At 33.9% G+C, this 15,693-nt stretch overlaps 1 protein-coding gene across 4 annotated transcripts in view; it reads right to left on the bottom strand.

The window, feature by feature from the left end:
- LOC118070970 (rho GTPase-activating protein 20-like) overlaps nt 1–15,693 on the bottom strand; it is a 119,973-nt gene continuing 104,280 nt past the window's right edge. For 3 of the 4 annotated variants that reach the window (XM_035089883.1, XM_035089885.1, XM_035089886.1), the window contains 6 exons: nt 5,464–5,652; nt 3,929–4,305; nt 3,635–3,761; nt 2,821–3,482; nt 2,435–2,733; nt 1–2,266 (listed from right to left, as the gene is read on the bottom strand). In XM_035089883.1, coding sequence (XP_034945774.1) covers nt 1,086–2,266; nt 2,435–2,733; nt 2,821–3,482; nt 3,635–3,761; nt 3,929–4,305; nt 5,464–5,652 — 2,835 coding nt within the window. In that variant the 3' untranslated portion in view covers nt 1–1,085. The remainder of the gene's footprint in view (nt 2,267–2,434; nt 2,734–2,820; nt 3,483–3,634; nt 3,762–3,928; nt 4,306–5,463; nt 5,653–15,693) is intronic. The other variant, XM_035089884.1, reaches the window with a different exon arrangement.

Raw genomic sequence — 15,693 nt, 5'->3', positions numbered from 1 at the left:
TTTAGCTGCGTTGAGATATATATTTATGTTTATAACTTGATCATCAATATAAAAGTTTGTCATATAATAATATTTACAAAGAATAAAATATTGAAAATAATACATTTCTATAAGCTTACTTACTAAAAAAGATAATCGCACGTCTTTGAATATTAATCATATGCTATTTTCATATTGTTGTATTATATTTATATATTTATTTATATAAAATAAACGTATCGATGTAAACATTAATGTCATGTTACACGTACAGGAGGCTCAATTTAATCATTTGCATCTACAGATGTTTAAAGATAAAATATAACCACAAGAGAAATTTGCTTAAAAAGTATTGTAGATTATAAAAATTCTTTAAAAAATAATCATTGCAACTTCCGTTAAAGATTGAATGTATTTCTGAATGATTAGAATCAAAAAATTTTCATGATAAAAATTTATGAAAAAAATGTATCCATTACTGTATATAAAAAGCAAATAAAAGAAAAAAATTAGAATCCAATATGGACTGAATACTTTTGATAGACTTTTTCTATATTTATATTACGATTGATTACCTGATAAATGATAACGTGACCTCGAGTTTAGTTTGTGCGCGAAATAAATGTCTCTGCTTTAAAAATGTCAAACTATTATTTAACTCGAGTCTCGTTTTCGACTAATCTATACTTATTGATAAGAATTTCTTCTCCTTTTTATTTCTTTTTTATAAAGTTTACATTATTATATTTATATATATATATATATATTTATATATTTATATTTGTTAAGCCTGTGGAAGCACCCTGAATTATCATGAATTAACAAATAAAATTGTCCATAAACGCTTTTATGCGTTATTATAAATTGTCAACAACGCAATAATAATTTGAAAAAAAAATAAAATAATTATTACAATCAATTTCATCCTCACAAAGTCACACGTTTAATTATTTTTTTCCACTTCAAATCTTTGTCAAAGGGCCTACGGTTCGGACTAGGTTCGGTTAAATAGACTCTAATATGAGCACTATTGAGCTCGTTACTTATGATCTTCAGCAATAAATATGGCTTATAAATTTGATCAATTTTTCACGAGAAATAATGTCTCAGACATAACTTTCATCATCAATAACTGATCTAGGATAGCCGAGATGTCTCGTAGTAATAGGAGCTCTAGGTTGGGGTGGTGGCCTATAAGGAGGCGGAGGAGGTAAAGACCTAGACCTTCCTGCAACTTTATGTCTGTCCTCTAAGTTCATGTGCACCGGTGGTAAATGCCTCAATCGTGGTGGAAGTGGTGGCGGAGTATCTGGCCAAGTCCTCGTATCATCATCACCCTCATCACAAAATGCATCAATTGCTTCAGCTTGTTTAAATGTATACATATCGTTCCTTTCCCGAGACCCATAAATTTCGTTAGCTGTTTCACGATTACTATATATGTTATTATCCAGTCTTTCGTGTTCATATCGATCGTCATTTCGTGTTGTTTCCTTATTTACGGTGACGTAAATTTCGCTTTTGACCTTCTTAAATTCATAAAGATCACTATTATTAGAATGATAACTGCCATTTTGAGATACTGGTGAGTCTCGCGTTGAATAGACGTCTGATTTCATTTTTTTAAAGTCACCAAATCGGTCTTTCTTGAAGTCATATCGCTCACTCGACAATGTAGATTCACCAGTCGATCCTTGTTCTGAATCATGAATTGATACTCTTTCTGTACATGAGTCCTGCTGTTGAGATCGTTCATAATCAGCTCTTATGTCACGAGAGATATCATGCTGAGACCTGTAAACGATCTCCTTGCAGTTTTCTACGTTCTCTTTCATTGAACTTTGTCTAAGATAATCTCTACTATAGATATCCTTCTCATCAAATCGCTCTTTTCTTTGCTCATGCTCTTCAAGCTTCATCCTTGGCGTTCGCTTCAAGTGCGCTCGTAACCAGTCTTGCCTTTGAAAGTTTGGATTTGGATAATTGCTCAGTTTGTCATCTCTAAAGCCACTTTCAATGCCGTTTTGCGTTGAATATCCATTCAATCTTTCTTCCCATCCACCGTAGACACGAATGTATGATTTATTTATTGACTTGTCCTTTTCCGTCAATGATTTGTCGAAACTCGACGTTGATGCATTCACTGCTGAGTCTTCAGATCCTACTGGAGACTCTGGGATAAAAAGTTGACAGTCGGATAGTGTTAAACCGGAGTCACGAGAAAGAGACATGTGATCTTTCCTTGGTGGCTCTGTTAAATCCAAACTGTCTAGTGAAAGCCCACCTGCTGCAACGAAAACAAAAAGATGATCAGAGAATGCTTTATATTATGATAAATAATGTTGCTAATAATACTGATAGATTTATTTATTTGTTAAACATATTCTAATATGTCATAACAGTCGGATTAATTTAAAATTTATGACATATATAAAGAAATGAATATATTACTCACAGTGTAAGCTGTCAGTGCTCTCTTCAGCCCCACTGTCACTGCGCTCTTCTCCAAACAACTGAGTTACTCCGTCACCGAAGAGGACTTCACAGTGACGTATTAGCATTTCAGTAAGCGCAGGAATGGCACGACTTTGATTTACACTCGGGTTTGACGACCAAAGTAAACTTGGACCACAACATACACCCAAATTACTGGCGCACATCAAGTTATGCTTTGATCTTCTTGCAATATGATGAAGTACACAAACAAAATGCGAGAGTAGTGTGTAGTTTGCCTTTGGCAATCGATCAAGAATGCTAAAACAGATGAAAAAAAAATAAATAATCAATTAACTATAGAAAAAATGCAAAAGTAAATGATGATTAATCATCATCTATCTTTACCTTTTGATCGTTTGTATAGGGTTTTTTGTTTCAAGGCTTGCCATCCAGAGAGGAAATAGATGAGACGTGAGTAAAGGATCTGGCAAAGATCTAAGGAAATCTTTCAGCAATGCTGCTACTGCAATTATTGGAGCATCTTCCAGACACGAAGGATCGCCTGATGATTCAATTTGATCCCTAAGTTCACGGACGATTCTTACATTAGCTGATTTCCGGAAAATTCCTTGTGTGAAAGGCCCTTTAGCAAACAGTTGCTGCAACATCACCAGGACAGGTTTGGGCAAACCATTTTCATCTAACCTCGATAGATTAACTCCAAAGATACTTGGGTTGAGAGACAAAGACCTCCTCAGTAATCCCGTGATCTTGGACTTATTCTTTTTGATTGGAGACTTGAGAACAGGTCGGAGAATGAAGTGGCAAGTATCATGTCCACTCTTGTTGCAGTGTTCAAGATCAAAGCCTTCTTCTGTTGATAAAGTATGCCGTAGGTTAGAGAGCTTTATGGCAAAGGGTCTCTCATGACCAATCAATGGGTAAGGAGCTTCGTCAGCAGACGTTCGTGCCCAGAGTTGGAACGGACCTTGGAGATCTAGCAGTCGGGTCGCAAGATTGACGCATGCCGCTGCTGTCATCTCTGAGCTCACCATTATCGTCTTACACTGCAATGGGAAAAAGATGATTAAAATACACCGACTAACATTCACCACATAATAGAATGTCTTGAAGAAGTTTACTATGAAGTTTAGTCACTGTGGATGCGGTAAGAAGGAACCGCAAAGGCGTGACCACCACGTGTCTTGAAGATACTTACGTATTCCGTGTTTGTGTCACTGTCGTGATACACGACTTGAATGTTCGTGTCTGGCGGCTCCTTCAGGCTCTCTTCTCTCACCAGCTCAGTCAGCCGGCCCCACCACAGGTCCCTTGCTGCTGCAGTCCTGTAAAAGAAGCAAGATATATTCTCGGAAATCACCATCACTTGAATTGATCATTTAATCAATAATGACTCGCGGAATAAATTCTTTGCACTAATGGAGCATAATTTGCGGCTTCGAGAATTCATTTAAGGGTAATAATGCATGGATATCATCAAGGAAAAACTTACATGAAGGTCGCCACAACGTTTGTCGTGGGCCACCCTAGAACAAAGCTCGTTTCCTGTGACTTGTTCGTCTCGGCAACATCTTCAATGTGTCCTGCGGTTAGCCAAAGCTCACTCATCTTGACGGTCTGTTTCAGTTTAAAATTTCCACCACTTCTAGCCTTTGCAATGAGCAGTAGATCAGAAAAAAGAAAAAGATGTCTGTCTTGAGACTGCATTCCTGTCGTAAATTGTACAGGAGTCTCAAGGAGAAATGTTCTCGGTGGTGATTTTGGTGCTGGTGTTGGTGCTCCAACATTTTGCAGATTCTTTTGAGAAAGTGCTCGTGTCAGTCGACCAGGATTAGGACCATTCCTTTTACGTATCAGACTCTTCATTTTCTGAAATAAAATAGCAATGATAAATGTTTAGTATTCCATTGGACATTTTCTCTTATCAATAATACTACTTGCTATCTAACAGTCTCTCACAAGATCAGAGTCACGTGTACGCGTGTCGCACCTACGCCATCACAATTCTTACAAGCGTTACGTGCATGTTAACCCTCCTTGTTTGAATTTTTTCCCCAAGTTCCTATGAACGTATCAAGCAAACATACTATACTTGAACACAAAGCAACATAAAGTTTCTGTTAGACTCCTAAGTCTTTTATTATGTTATAAATATACATATTGGTAATATGTTGCTCTTGTCTTTTCCTACGTATACTGTAACGTTGAAACGTGTTAACTAATGTTTCTAATGGATCATAATCTCTGCTCTTGACAATAAGACCGCCCAAGATGCAAATCACTTTTAACGCTCTTTAAGACCTACGCATAAATACATAATACGCAATCTTTTCAGTGGATCTTTATTATTATTTGCATTTTATCATCACTGTCAAATGTATTATTTCAATCATCCTTGTGCTTATTTATTAATCGTCCAAATTTTAATATCCATTTTTCATTAGGAACAATGACTTAAATTGAGAAATTCAGTTTGCATTGAATTCCCGCCTACTTAAAATGATGACGTGAAGCTAAAAAATAAATTAAGGTAGTAAACGACTGCTTTAAGGTAATATTGATTATTATTAGCAGCAAGTAATGGTTAAGTAATGTTTGCAGGGCAAAATAAAAGTGTTTATATTTTTTTATTGTTACTAAAGCTGTAATAAATGGAAGCGTGTGTTAGGGAAATAATCTCTTTGACTAAGCCTCCGGTTATTTCCAGAATCATCATCGCTTTAGGAACGGTACCGAGAGGATAGGTCATGGTGGTTTTAAAGTGCAAACTGATCGCCTGAAGAAATAGAAAATTACAAGTCCCTTTTCCCTGTAAGTCATCATGCATGAGAAGTTGCTACTTCAGGAATTCCTCACTGAACATCAAGGAAGCACAAGACACACGTGGCAATGAATGTAAAAAGTTTCGCATTCTAGAAAACTGTAGAGCTTTCATGTTCACAACAAATAAGTAGCTAGTTAAGTTACGTAGATGGACAATTAGGTGTAATCGTCCACTTTTGTTAGCTAAAGATCCATTTAACGTACCGTCGTTAGGACATCCCTTTCATGAAGACGAAGGTTGTCGCCCGGAAATAGTTCTTGGATACGATGGAGGTCTCCCTCGAGTTGGGCACGTTGAAGAACAGCACCACTACCTACACTGTTGCTATTGCTTTCTACCAAAGTTCTGGCTTCTTGGCCTAAGTATCTTTCATACTCAGCGAGCCTCTGGACCTGGAAAATAAACAATATTTCATGTTATTATTTATTTCAATAATTTTATTCATTTAAATTGTTGTATAAAAATATGTTTTGTTTGTTTTTCAATTTCCTTTTTTGAAAAATTTTTCATGTTTATCATCAGTATATTATTAAATTAAAATTCAACTCTTCAATATTCAAAGATAATCTATTGAAGGAAGAATATTTTAAACTACTAGGTTGGACTGATAGAAATAACTTCATTTTAAAAATTAAAGTTCATAAATAAAATACAACATTAATAAATGAATTTATGAATGATTCTTATATTTTGTTTAAAATATTTTATTGATGAAAAAATGTTTTAATTCATTGATGGAACTCAACAGATAATTATATCTCATTTAATGCAACCTTAAGAGTTGTTTATTCATTAAAAAAATTTCAAATTATAATTTTAAACAAATGGATAGCATTTAAATACTTGATTTGCTTCAATATTTATTCGATTACTCATTTATTTATGCTTTATCTCACATATGACTGTTTGTTTAAAATTCCTATGAGTTTAATTGTTGTCAGTAAACATGATTCTTTTGACAAATAGTTTTTCGTAATATCAAGTGGTATCTCAATTCTGTACAATAAATTCCCCGTTATCCTACCTTCGTGATTAATAGCTATGCAAATATTTGTTCGACGCAAAAGACGGATTCAAGTTTGCAAACGACTGTGTATGAGGATGGATCAGTCGAACGATTGGCGTGGCAATCAATCACGTAAGACCTGGCAGACATGTTTTTTCACTAAACCTTTATTTTTTTACTCTCCATACTACAACGCTTGTGGCACTCTTTTTGCACTTTTACTCTTACAAAATTACTTAATCACAACTTAAAATGATTTCTTACTCAATATTCAATTTATTCGTGCATTATCATAAATACTCATGATTTTAAAGCACTTAGGATTGGAATATTTTTCACTGAATCAATACTCAGCACACTAGAAATCATTTAATAAACTTTGCTCAAGCGTTCGATCTCTGTTACTGACATGAGCAAAAAGAATATCACGTGGAACAAATGTGTCTTATAAAGTGACAGACATTCAAGTGTGACTCATTATCATCAATTGAAGTCAATAAATAGCAAACTGATTCAGGTGCGCAAAAAATCTACAATAAACTAGCTTGATTCTTTATGTTTATTCCTAAACAACAAACTCCATAATAAAGAATGAACAACAATTACGTTAGACAACGTTTTCAAACTAAAATGTTAAAGATAAAAATAAATTCTAGGACGTATTAGATAAGCTTCATTGGGATCATTATATCATGAGCAATACTTCTATTTTCTCTTTCATGAAGGAATAATGTGCTGGAGGGCTGATGATTATTGTAATTTCTTGTTAAAATCATGAGCTGGAAGATGCACATATTTAGCTGGAGGGTATCTTTCACTTCTACCAGTATTTTCCTTTTTTCCTATCATCATTATTGTCACACGCTTTACAACACATTGCTGCTACACTGGGGGTCGGGTATTCGTTGCTCCCGGGCGTTCGCACACTTTCACCGCACACGCAGTCAATTCATCGAGAATCGCTCTCTCGAATTTAATCGAGAGTAACCATCACAATAGAATAAAATTAAATTAACATTTATCAAAAAACATATATGCAATCAAATCTCTTGACAATGTTGTATTGATCGATGGATAATGATAATAATTAGGTGGGAAAAAAAAATATTGAGAAACCCAAAAGGACAGAAAGTCCTAGCATGTTAAGACCTAAAATTACGAAATAATCATTTAGTCAAATAAAACATGTTGATCTACCAAAGGGAAAGAAGATCAAAAGCTTTAGGACTAATCCTCTAATTCATCAGGGACTTTGAAGGGGTAAGAAGATAATTCGAATGGGTCCGAAGGAATGTGTATGTAGGGCTGTTTTGAATGTCATTCAAATTGATGGTGGAGTCTAAACGAATTATAAATGCTATCTCATATTACGAGTCCCAATTCAGTCTATATCTCAAAGAATATCCTTTAAAGGATATCTGCTGAGCACATTCGTCACTGTGGAATTCTAGGAGGATCATAAGGGAATGGATGGGCTGGATGAAAAATGAAAAGAAAAATATAGGCCATCCTGTGTTGATGTTGTGTTGAGCGAGGAAAGATTATAGGTAGTGTGTTGAGCCCCATTTGTAATGTTCAGAGTATTTTATATCCAATGCCAAGTTGAATTATTACCAATTAGCATATACACAAGATGAGTAATAACATTCTGACAAACCGTATTATTACTTTAAAAGATTATGAATACTTTTGTACTTTGATTTTCACCCAAACCTTTTCCAGACTCATCATTATTTTTTTTATGACAGATTCATAAAAATGTCGGTGTTTACATGTTTATTTTAGTAGGTGTATTTGTTAATGACTACTTAGATATTGTTATTTTAAACTAGATTTTGAGACTATTAGTTGTGATGTACTGATTGTTAGTTTAATACGATTCGTTGATTGGGAAATAAATAAATGAAAAATATATTTTAGAAAATAAATTGCTGACATCATGAAGAGAAAGAGATATAATTCAAAAGTTATCAGCATTTTGAACACATGAAGTGAATAAAAATGAATTACCAAGAAACAATTATTGTTTTTAATCGATTGAGGATGATTTATTGATTACATTTTAATTAAAGAGAATTCTATTATTCATGAACGAATGTTATTAAAAATAAGTTCCTGGTTTTTAAAATGAAGTAATGGTAAAATAATGAATCAGATAACATAGAAATGGTGTCTTTAAACTCACTATCACTCCATTATCCAGAACAAATGTTTCTTAAGAATGACGTGATATAGATTTTAATGGTCATTTTCTTTCCATCATAATCAAATGAAAATTAGTTAAAAATAACATCCAATCTAAAACAAAAGCTAATATATTATTACATGAATGTTACAGCAACTTTTATTGATAGTTTTAGTTTATCTACTGATCTGTTTATTCGACCTCATTGAATCTCAAATGTATTTTTACCACTAACCAAAGCGTATTCTTCAGTGTACATTAATAAAGCATTTTCAATAGCTTGTATGTACTGGTGCATAATTTTTATTCTCTCTTGTACGAGGGACAAATTGCCATGCAGTGATGCAATACTAGCGTACGCACCTGTCCCGTCCATTACAAAATACGCCTCTCGAGTCGCGAGAACGCAGCAGAGTTATACACACGTTCGTCATGTGTGTGGTGTAATACTTGCAGACAGGTATACAACTATGTGAAACACCTGATCGGGATGGATAGAGGCTGATTGTGAACTGAGATATATATGTTATATATGTAACAGTAAATTTGAGATGCCGCAATAACGAAAGGTATCACACAGTTTCCCTAGGGTAAAAATATAATAACTTTGAATAATTTTCTTTCTGTTTTAATAATCCAATCAGAATAAATTGGACAATTGTCTCTAAGGCTTATTATTTAGCCTGTAATAATAGTCTCAGATACTTTTACTTTCAAATTTTTATCAAATCATTTACAATGTAAACTCATCGATGGGATACATTATGTAGTCATTTTATGATATTTATTTTTTATCCTTCATCTCCACGCACTCCCTGAAACAATTCACATTCCCCGACGTGCCTCTGTGTATGACCTTCACCCGCATTTATAATCTGCAATCAGTTATTTATTCCTTAAACTTTCATTTTCGTCATTAATTTAAAAAAAAAAAAAAAAACTTTTATTCTTTTTTCGGATCGTTGGGAATTAGGAAACAGTCAACTGAAATGAGATGAAATTAATTGAGTAAATCACAATAAAAAACCGTCTTTATATGTTTATGGAATGTAGTTAGAATAAATATTTCAGTAAAGACCTTGGATGAAGAAGGAAGGTTTGAAATTTATTGATATTCATTTAGATTTTTTTTTTTAATATTGGTTATATAATTTTTAATTTACGAATTAATTATTGAAAATCTAATTAGTTTGTTGTATAATAAAATGTTGAAAGTGCCTGGAGAGTTTAATCAAAATCATTCATAAGTTTCAAAATATATTATAAAGTGAAATGAAAAAATGCTTCTATTGAATTTAGAACTCTTATGTGGTTGCATAAAAATGAAAAAAGGTAATAATCTATCATTTGTATGTAATAATGTAATTGATGATAATACTCAAGTGCCTAGATGTTGGAAGAATTACTTAAACTTTTCAAGAATTCAGTGTTTTTTTAATTAATATTTTTTTAAATATTTAAATATTCTTTATTTAACTAGGAAACAGTTTTATTAAATTAAAACCAATAAATAGATCTAATTAAAAATAATTTGAAGTATAAAATATATATTTGACATAAATGTTACTTTTAATTTCTGAATAAAATAACTTTCATTAAATTATTATTTAAAACAACTTATTTTATAAAATGAAAAAAAATATTCATTGAGGAGAAAAACTTGGCTCATTAGAAGGAGAAGTTATATGACAGTAAATGACCAGATAACAGGAAGTAAAATCTTCAACATTATGCATAAATCGTTTTGGAAGAACAAAATACATTACGTAAATGATAAAATTTACTAAAAGTCCTATATGACATTCACACTGAAAATAAGTGAAATAAAGTCCCATTAATTACTAGAGTTTTGAAAAAAAAAGTGTGTGCCAGCAGAACAAATGAAAGGCGTGGAGGGCATTTTAGTGAATATTTAAGTTTGAATTATGAGTGTTGAACGATATTGTGACACAGATTGGCGAAAGTGAGTTACCGAAGACGTAAGCGAGCACGGAAGAAGACACACGTAGGTGGTCGGCAAATGAGAGAAGAGGCAGAAAACGGTCACAGGTGGCCGAGTAGATGACCGATGGGACTGGTGGCGCATTAGTGTGGTGTTGGTGGCGATTATCATTTTCTTCCAGGTCGTACAATGAGAGAATAAGCGTAGGTAGACACGCGGGAATGATTATTCTAAAGTTGAGTAACTAAGGTAGCACAACATCATTTCTTTAAAGTGATACATGACACGTAGAACTCATGTTTGGTACTTGTAGAATGCACAAGATATCATGGAGATATACATTTTCGAGAGAATTCTCTGATGAAACTTTGATGAAAGTTCGTGTGCAGGATTACTAAAGAAGTTGGAAGATTCTCCAGGGAATCATTTTCTTTGTCAAGTTTCAACATCTTACAGCTTTGTCTTATCAAGTATCTATCATCAGAGTGCTTTTTTCTCTGCATTTATTCATCGATTCTGCTCAAGATGGAATGCAGGATACTTGTGCATGCGCTTGCACGCGTCAGGTGAGGTAAATAAATGATGGATGTAGCAATGAATTTGATTGGTCTCGCGTGAGGAGCATACCCAAGTCAGTCTTAACGCAGCAGGTTCATCGCCATAGCAATTTGCGAGCATTGTATAACGTCCAATAATTGCTTCTTCTGGAACACAATAAGCTTGTCCACAATCACTCTACACTCCAGTCATCCACTTGTAGTTATAAACAGCTTCTAATCCAACAGCTGAATACTTTTCTTACTTGCTGCTATGGATGCAGTCTTCACGTATTTATCATCATGATCCAGATTCATTGAAACTTGAAAAAATTGTCCTGCCTGGACTAATGAGTCGCATTGGCCATTAGTGAGAATCTAAAAGTCATGTTGTCGACTCTGGAGAATCAGTGCCGATGAAAGGAAGGAATTTGGTGAATGGGAGTGCCACTACAGACTCATGACTCCTCTCTACTTTGGAACTCTACAATAACAGTTGATATAGGCATACTTAGGTCGGTATAAACCAGAGAACGTCCAAAGAATTCTACTAGTTGGAGATCCTGCCAGGATAGGCACGACGATCACGCGCACTCTCGCATGTCGCGAATCGAGTTCTATATCATTTTCGCTATCGTTGATGGATCGAAAAGAATTCTATTACCTCCAGAGGTTTACAGAATGATGAGGATATTCTCTGAACACAATCATTTGGGTTTAGGCGAAAGGCTCCTTTTTTTGATGGAGAAAAAAATTTTGATAACTTTTTTTTCTCTCTCATTTATAAATGATGACTTCTCTGCATCACTTTGATATAAAAATAGTGATGAGTGATGTAATAAAAAATTATCAATCTAGTGAAGAGTTATGTTTCGCCCACGATGTTTTGATAAAAAATAAATAAACAGATAAATCAAATAAAATATAACATTTTTTGATTTTACTCGTTTCTTTTTTTTTTCAGATGCTTTTTTTCGTAGATACTAGATACAGCGGAGGTGGAATCGGCACAGTTAATGAATTATGGACACTGAAGAAGAGATGAAGTGACAGGATTTGCGTGACATTCGACGACAAAATTAATGATAGTAAAATATCGCCTACAAGCAGCAGTTAAATATATAAGTGGGATTAAAAATTTATTCAAGACTCTATGTCATTTTATATAGATGTCCTTCGGCTTATATAAATGAACTGTATCTTCAGAGTATCTGTTTTAAATTGGCTTTGTAAAGAATTTACTATAAACTCGTAACGATTCATTACAATTGAATAATAAATACACAAGCTGTCATTAAAAAATGTATTCAAGAGAACAAAGACCAATTGTTTTCTTTCCATTACCGCATCCAACCGTCGACTAATCCAGTCTGATATTTCACCATCACATAGTAAAAAATTCAACATAATTTTCATTTATAAAACAAGTAGGAAACAATCATCTGGAATTTCATCAAATACACCTACATTAGTTGGTGACTATGCTTTTTTGGAATTAATTATTCCTTTTAATGAATTATTTATTTAAATTGATTTTTTAATGCTTCTTTGACTAATAAAAATAACCAAAGTTGCCAAAAAAGTCTACAGTTAAATTTCACGAAATTATTCTCATCTTATTTCTAAGAAATTAAAATCAGTGATGAAAGAATGATGAACACTTTTGAAAAAAAGTCATTTATATTAGTTAATTAACACTTGGTATTGATAATTTTCTAAGGAATAAAATGAAATGGAAGTGTTCAAATTGAGTGCAGACTCTTTGAAAGTTTTATTTTGCTAAAATATATCAACTTGTAATAATGAAAACCTCTTGCATGCATAATTTCTTATGGAGTTATTAAAAATTTTTAGATTATTCTTAACTTTCAATAGACCATATTGGATGCTGTTATGGTAAAAAATGAGAGAATGAATAATCGAGAAACGTATTGGAAGAGTTAAAGTGGTGAGGGAGGAGAAACTATGGGATGATAAATCAGTGGCGTTCTCTCTCGCTTAGGAATTCCCTGATTGCGTGGCTGCACTGTCGGCCGTTGACAGGAGTAATGGGATTGTAAATTAGGTGCGATTTCGGGGGGATGAGGAGGTAGGGAGCTCAGGGTGGCATGCAAATAACAAAAATGGGGCGAATGGAGAGAAGAGAGCTCGGGGCAATCGAAAGAGATTAGGCGAGCTTGTGCTTTTCTCACTGTATAGATGAAACAGATAGTGTCCGAGGAACGACGAAGAGAGCAAGTGGATGTCCTTGGTGCACAGTAGTTAACCACTACCATGATAACTGGCGATCATTACCACTGCTGGCAAACCGCGCCATTACTAACACCGATAGGATTCACCAGCTCGACAAGTCTTGGATGATACCATTCTCCCCCCTCATTCTTGGCCCAATCTTTGATATAGGTACTAGTCTTCTCGTGGTGCTTTCTTTAATCTCTCAGCTTCTATTATACGTACTTTGGCACGGCCGGAAATCAGATGTGATTATTTTATGTTTTTTGTCATATCAATTTCAATTTGCAGCTTGAGATAAATTGCCATGTTAGATCAATAAAATTGTTTTGCTGATCACCACGCTGACGTAGATGAGATTGGGTGTAAATTGCTCGACAGCAATTAGACGGACAATGGACTTGTCATTGTGAGTTTCTTGGTATAGGCGTAATTTAACTCTTAAATCTTATCAACGCTCCACCTGCCACATACGAGAATAGTTTGTTCTTGGGAATAGAAAGAGACATGTTTAGTTCTCTCGGAGGAGAGACAGACTTCCTAGTAAAAAGCCTTTGCGAGAAATGTCAGAGTCAGTACAGGAGACATACATACGTGCACACACATACATAAGTGAAGGTACGTGTGTCTCTGAGAATTTCATTTTATCTTGAGAAGAAAATAAATCATGGATTGCAAGAGCTGGAATTATTTGTTAAGTATTTTTTTATCTATTTTATTTGCATGAAATTACGTGTGTAATCTTAACGAGTTACTTCAATAAACTGAAGGATATATAATTGGAAAAAAATGAAGTGAGAAACATGGTGAGGAGGCGAGGTACAAGAAAAACGATTGAGGATTAGCATATAAGACTCTAGTCTTTGGCGAGTAGGCCCTTTAAATTTGGTTGTCCTTTATTCCATGGATCGACATACTCGCAAGGCAACTCACTACATACTCACACTCACACACTACCACTTCAGGACCAGTTTTGGGACCGCGTGTCCTGCATAACTCGCTGAGGGCGAATTAAATTGTACACCAAGCATATGGGCATTAACATATTTCACTCGCAACGCTTTTTGGGTCCTCTGCACACGTCGGATCTTCTCGATAGCGCCATGTTTTTTAGATTACTTTCATGAGAATCGTCGATTGGATACGCAAATAAATCGGAAATAACTCGGCAAAATAATATAAAAAAGGTACAAGCGTCTTTTATGATTCTTTAAGCCAACAGGGTCATGTTTTTTTCACCGACAATCAACGTGGATGGATTTACAGATGGAATAAACCTTGCTTTACCCAACCTCTCCTCTGTATAGGTATAACCACCACAAGGTATTTACGATAGATACCAGCACTTTCATTGCCTGATGCGATGAGCACTCTCATTGTTCTCGTTTCTTTCTTGTACCATCGTACTGCTAACATGAGTGTATATGGCTATACCACACATGCTCTTTTCTACGAGCTCTTTCGAGATGCAGTCGTTGTCAACGACTTTTCTTCTTTTTCCGCTGAACTGGCGATTCTGAACCGGTGACTCACCGGCCGCGACGTCTATTCTCTCTCTATAGTGGTGCTCGGTCACGCAAGAACGGGAATTCGTCTCGTCTATTGCAAAGTTTACGATAAAAGCAGAGCAACGACAGGAGCTGTGGTCACTAGGTTACCAAGACTTCATAGCGGTAATGATTCGAAAAAATTTCATTTCAATTATCAAGTGCCCACATTATTGTTTTTAACCCTCTTTCTCATCGAGAAAACCTCTTTCAAGGTAATCAAATTACGCCTAAATGGCTTTTTACTCCGGACATTGTCATACATCAACAGAAACTTGATAGAAACTGACGTAGTTATAAAATATTTTTAATAAAAGGCATTGAACTCAGTTAATGCTATTATCATTTATAATTGTGATAATTTAATTTTAAAAAAAAATATTTCAATCATTAAAATCGATGAGAATATTTTTTTTGGAATAAAATTAAGTATTTTTCTTTTAAATAAAAAGAAAGAAATAATAAAAGTAGAATCGTTATAATTTTTCGAATTAAATGATTGTAATTAAATTAATTAATTGCTTGATGCTAATTAGTATTTACTTAAACAATTTTAATTAACCATTTACTAACTAGACATAAAATTTACTGGATACTTATATCTATTCCTTCAAGCTTCATTAAAATAAACAATAAGTGTAATTTTTCAATGAAAATTGATTTATATTCATTTAATTAAGATTCGTTTATTTTTTTGTTTTATTACAAAAAGCAATTCTTCCTGACTCAATTACTCATTCATTGAATCGTAATTGAATTTTCTCAGAATTACAAATGAGTAGTCGTCATTTATGCTTTTAAGTATAATCATATTAAAACGAATAAAAAATATATTCCAGAGTTATTAATTTCGTTTTAAATGAATATAAATTTATTTTTAGTCAACAATAAAAACATAACCGGTGAACCTGTCATTGTTTTCGTTGTTATGATTATCATTATTAATATCATTTTAATTTTTGTAGAAAGCTCGTGTATATTAGAG

The sequence above is a fragment of the Chelonus insularis genome, unplaced genomic scaffold (genome assembly GCF_013357705.1).
Source record: "Chelonus insularis isolate UGA/USDA-ARS -01 unplaced genomic scaffold, ASM1335770v1 contig_70_pilon, whole genome shotgun sequence".
NCBI classification, from domain to species: domain Eukaryota; kingdom Metazoa; phylum Arthropoda; class Insecta; order Hymenoptera; family Braconidae; genus Chelonus; species Chelonus insularis.
Note: the sequence above shows the minus strand (reverse complement) of the source record. Positions and strands in the feature narration are given on the sequence as shown.